This window comes from Ruditapes philippinarum, unplaced genomic scaffold (genome assembly GCF_026571515.1).
Source record: "Ruditapes philippinarum isolate M1 unplaced genomic scaffold, ASM2657151v2 ctg1363_1_1_1_1, whole genome shotgun sequence".
NCBI classification, from domain to species: Eukaryota; Metazoa; Mollusca; class Bivalvia; order Venerida; family Veneridae; genus Ruditapes; species Ruditapes philippinarum.
Window position 1 is genome coordinate 517,887 of NW_026855186.1, and position 4,878 is coordinate 522,764.

The following is a 4,878-nucleotide window of genomic DNA, read 5'->3' on the forward strand; positions in this document are numbered from 1 at the left end:
ATCACCTGAGGACAATACTTAAGAATGTGAACTTTTTTTGATAAAGGTATAAAAAAATGTAAGCAATATGACTTCCATACAAAATGCTAAATCACCACAAGTATACTGATTAACAATAAGGTTAAATATGGCTCGGCGAAATGGCCAATTAGTAACTGTTTGGAAATTGCAACAGGGCACCAAAATTAAACAGCTTTTGAAAAATAAAAATGATAGGATTTTAGGCTTAATGGACCTTAACGTATTGTGTTCTATAATAAAAGGAAATGAGTAGTTGACATAATTAGATGACATAATTTTAATTTTATTATACACAAATACCTTTGAAATTAATAAAAATATATTCAGGTTGTAATGGAAGTCATTTTGATATTCGTAAATAAAAGAGAGAATCAAGACACGAGGGTATCCGATTTGTACGAGGGGCGTATCCAGTTATTGTGACAGAAAGAAGAAGGTGTTTCTGATTTTGTTCCTTTATGAAACAGAATATGTACGCGTAGGAATACACAAGAGCACAGATCTACAAGTTAATATGAGCGCAATGTTTAGTTGAGTGATCGAAGCATGTGTTTCATGTAAAACACTCTGTCTTGCTCAAAGAAATATTTTTGCGTTAGATTGCCGTTGCGTTTTTTAAAGCAAATTTTAAACTATTTTGTGTCTTAACGGATAACACATTTAACTCGTGGATAAGGTATATGTTCCTCTTCTCTAACCAAAGGATAGTGAGTTCGAGCCATAACGGGCCGACTACCATGCTCTGATATTACACCAGTACTGTTGTGTGCAGGAAGCAGACTCAGGAGTGGTTTAAATACGGTACAAGCTTTCTTTATAAGCAGACTTAAATCAATAATGTTTTTACTTCAACTGAACAGAATTAACTATGGTAAACATACAATGTTAAATGCATTTAAAAACAACAACAACAACAACAACAAAATAACTTTTATGTTTTATATAATGAACATATTTCCTTTCAAGACTACATTAGTCCTACAATGTATATGAAAACATTAATATAGACATTTTAATATATTTCTAAAGTGTAAAAAACACATTCATCTTAATACTGAACACTATTGCTTTAAAGGTATGAATATATTTATATAAGCTAATATGAACTGTTTTTATAAATATAATGCTATACAATGTATTCATAACATGCAATCTCATTTACATAAATCATCATAAAGTTAATCGAACATGTTGCATTATGTCTAGGGTTAAATGGTTTCCAAGATTTTGGCAGATGATATATTTAATTGTATTCATTTAATCAAGAACCATTTAAGCTAACAAAATTTTATGGCGCAGACAACCTTTATGCTTTATTTAAGGTTTACTTTAAGTTATTCAAACTTTATTCATGAAGAGAGGTAACTCCTCCATTATTGCTGGCAAGTTTCAGAAGCATCGCATTCAGCGTCTTTGGCCACTTTCAGCAAGATAACCGTCAACAACTGATTTCTCGCTAACAGTTCGAGAATTTATTCCAATTCTAGTATCCGGTTTTCAGTCGAAAAGCGAATCTGTATCCTACATATCACATTTAAGATGGCGGCTCTTTTCCAACACAAATAGTTTCATCTTCCCTTCCTGGGTTTTATTGTATTTACTGAAAAGAATTAAATGATCAATATGAAAACAAGAATACATTTATAAAAATGACAATTTAGTTTACTATGAAATAGTTATAATTGAGCAGTATTAAAATACCTTAAAGGTAGCACAACACTGTAGCATTGGAAACGTGGTAGGCGGGGGAAGATTAAAGCTATTTTAAGGACAAAGTCATATCATACCGAAAAATAAAAAAATAAAATTAACACATATTGTTGTGCTAAAATACATGTATATTGTTTGGTGACATGAATATTCTTTCTTTTAAGATAAAGGAAGTAGGGCTATAAGGACGAGCAATTCTTATTGTGACAGTCGGAAAAAAAGGAACATACCGCTTATGTAATTGAACTAACTTGTTTATCTTAACTTAAAGGAAATAAGATAAGTATACTTTAATCATCACTAACTAAGATGAGGCAATATGGTATCTAAATAAATGTAATTTAGGCTTACAATCTTGTTGTCAAACCTAGATATAAAATTAATAAAACATTAACTACGCTGCATAATTAATACTGATATATATTTACCTTCATAGAATACTTCTTTTGCCATAGAACACGCTTTAGTCTGGAAAATTGAAAAATATCTTCTGGTTTGACATTATGATTAATAATACCTTTTCATATGATGATGATGATGATAATAATAATAATAATAATAATAATAATAATAATAATAATAATAATAAAAACCTCATCCCCCCTCCAAAAAAAAATACCAACAAAAAACACAACACTTTTATAAAAATGCGACCACATTTTGATGTTGTTTTCAAAGGAGCCTGATTTTAATATATAAGTGATGCAAACAATCAATTAATAAAACACTTTGCTGATTAGGCAGATATCTAACCATTAACAGTCACTTTATCTTATTTTAAGAAAACAATATTTAGAAAAAGTTTTTTTTCAAAACGTTATGGTCTTTTATTAAGTAGTTTGTGTTGAATAACCATTGCACTTTATAAAAGAAGATACATATTAAAAAGAAAAGTAGTTTACCCTAGGCTTGTAGCTTATATTAGTTCGCACCAATCGGTTGTTTACAGGTTGTGACGGACGGATATTTCCAAAAAGCAGTAAATGTTTTCCGCTCTCTTTATTTATATTGCGCAGAAGAAGAAGCTGGAACATAAAAACAATACTTATTCGTGTATTGGGTCATACAGTTATAAAATATACACATTAAAGTTGTCAAGTAACATAAGGTTCAGCTTCCTTTGAGGTATACGATAGTTTAATTATAATGATTTTATAGATATAACATGAAAAAGTAAAAGTCTCTTTGTCAATGTTGTACTCTTTTAACGAATTTATATTAAAATACATTGTTGCATATTTATTATTATATATATTTCAGGTGAAACAGATAAAAATGTTCCATACTAAAAAAGAGAAAAACGGAATCCCTAAAAAACGACCAAAACTACAAAACTGAAAATATTTGTTTGAGCCTGTTTATGAACGGTACTGGAAAGTGCAAGTTACCGTCCAAGTCCCCATAGCACCGACTAAAGCATACTCAGATAACCTTTCGAAATTTCATTTTATTCAGTTCCGCCCATTGATTTTCTCGTTTAGGGCACACGCATTCTTTTACTTGGGGACCATACGCCGCTTTTCATGGAATGACACTACTGTGTCACATTGAAGGTTCCATGATAACCGCCGTATGAACACATCTGCGGATGTTTCTTAATTCAAAATTCACCATTTTTGTGTTTAAATGATGAATTCTGCTTAAGCCGGTGCTAGGGGGCGTGGACGGTAACTTGCACTTTCCAGTGAAGCCGGTGCTAGGGGTGTGAGGTGTGTTGCACTTTTTCATAATCGCTCATTGACAGACTCACTCAAACAAAGTCTTCAATTTTCATGTAATTTCGTTGTGATTAATAATATCTGTTAATTGTTGCGGTTTGGACAGGAATATTCGTCCCGAGGGGAACGCCCCTCTGGGCGGGTTCCCCAGGGGCGGATATTCCGGTCCGAACCGCAAACATATGTCAGATATTTTTTCTTGCATATTCTGCCATATGATTTCATATTTAAAATGGTTAACCTCAATATGATATATGTTCATGGAAATTAAAGTCATTTCATTCATAACTTTTTTCTTACAACAGCGTATGAACTTACAACTTAAATAACAACGACGTCATTTTAACGCGGTTCATTTATAAAGTGCGCTAAAATGACGTTGTTGTTTGGCACGCAACTCATCTGGCACCCCCATGCCAAATGAAATTTCCGGCATACTCACGGGAACGCCAGTCTGCTATGCAAGAAATTTGCTTCCGAGGGATCAAAGTTATTTCCAGATTTTAATATTTCATCTTGGTTATTGTGAAATTTTGATTTTAGAAACATACCGATAAAATTTTGATTTTAGAAACATACCAATACTTAGTTCCATAACAATGAACTTTTAATTTTTTAAAACCATATAGATAACTCACTTGACGTTCAGTAATATATATTGGTTTGTTAAAAATAACCCATGTTACAGTTTCTTGACATTGTGGTTGTGTTAAAGAACCCTCATAGGTGATATATTGTGATGTCTGTGGTAATAATACTTGTAACGGTATGCCACTTATCCATCTCTGCTCATCTGAAATAATGCAAGTTAAAATTAGTAAGATTATAACCATATTTAAGTGAACATTTCAGGTTTAACGAGGCAAAAGAACTCGATGGCTTAGTTCTTGTTGCTGGTTCGTGTGAGGTTGCGTTCATTGAACGTCGCCATTCCTTGTTGATCTTGTTAATAATATTATTTGGTATAACTGAGTATGTTCGTGGTGGACAGTGGTAATGTAGGCCACCGTCCATGCACATTTGAACCGAATTAAACAATACGATATAACTTAAATTCAGAAATATCGGCAAATTTGTTAATTATTTATAAAAATATTTCATAATGAAGAACAAACCTTAAAAATGGAGAAATTTAAGATAATTGCTGAATTCAGACTCTTAGTTTTGAAAATTAAATTACTTAAACATTAAAACAGTAAGTGATAACAGAAACTTGTTAAAGAAATGAATTAAAAAGAAATTAAAAGAAAAACAGCACACACACAAAACAATGCAGTTGCTAATAACAAGTACACGTATGTATAACACTTAAAATTATAGTCATCTAACATTATGTTGTGTTAAAAGAAGTTGACTTGATTATTTTGTCAAAAATTTAGAAAGCATTGTAAAAATAACTTAAAATACTCGAGATCCCTGTAGCTGGAAA

At 31.5% G+C, this 4,878-nt stretch overlaps 1 protein-coding gene across 1 annotated transcript; it reads right to left on the minus strand.

Annotated features, from left to right (window-relative positions):
* Positions 1–974: 974 nt before the first annotated feature.
* Positions 975–4,242, minus strand: LOC132742389 (carbonic anhydrase-related protein 10-like; the record flags this gene model as incomplete). Its single annotated transcript, XM_060730780.1, has 4 exons — positions 975–1,621; positions 2,160–2,199; positions 2,634–2,756; positions 4,088–4,242. Coding segments are annotated over 4 exons (350 nt in total), but the record flags the coding sequence as incomplete, so codon positions are not given.
* Positions 4,243–4,878: the final 636 nt, after the last annotated feature.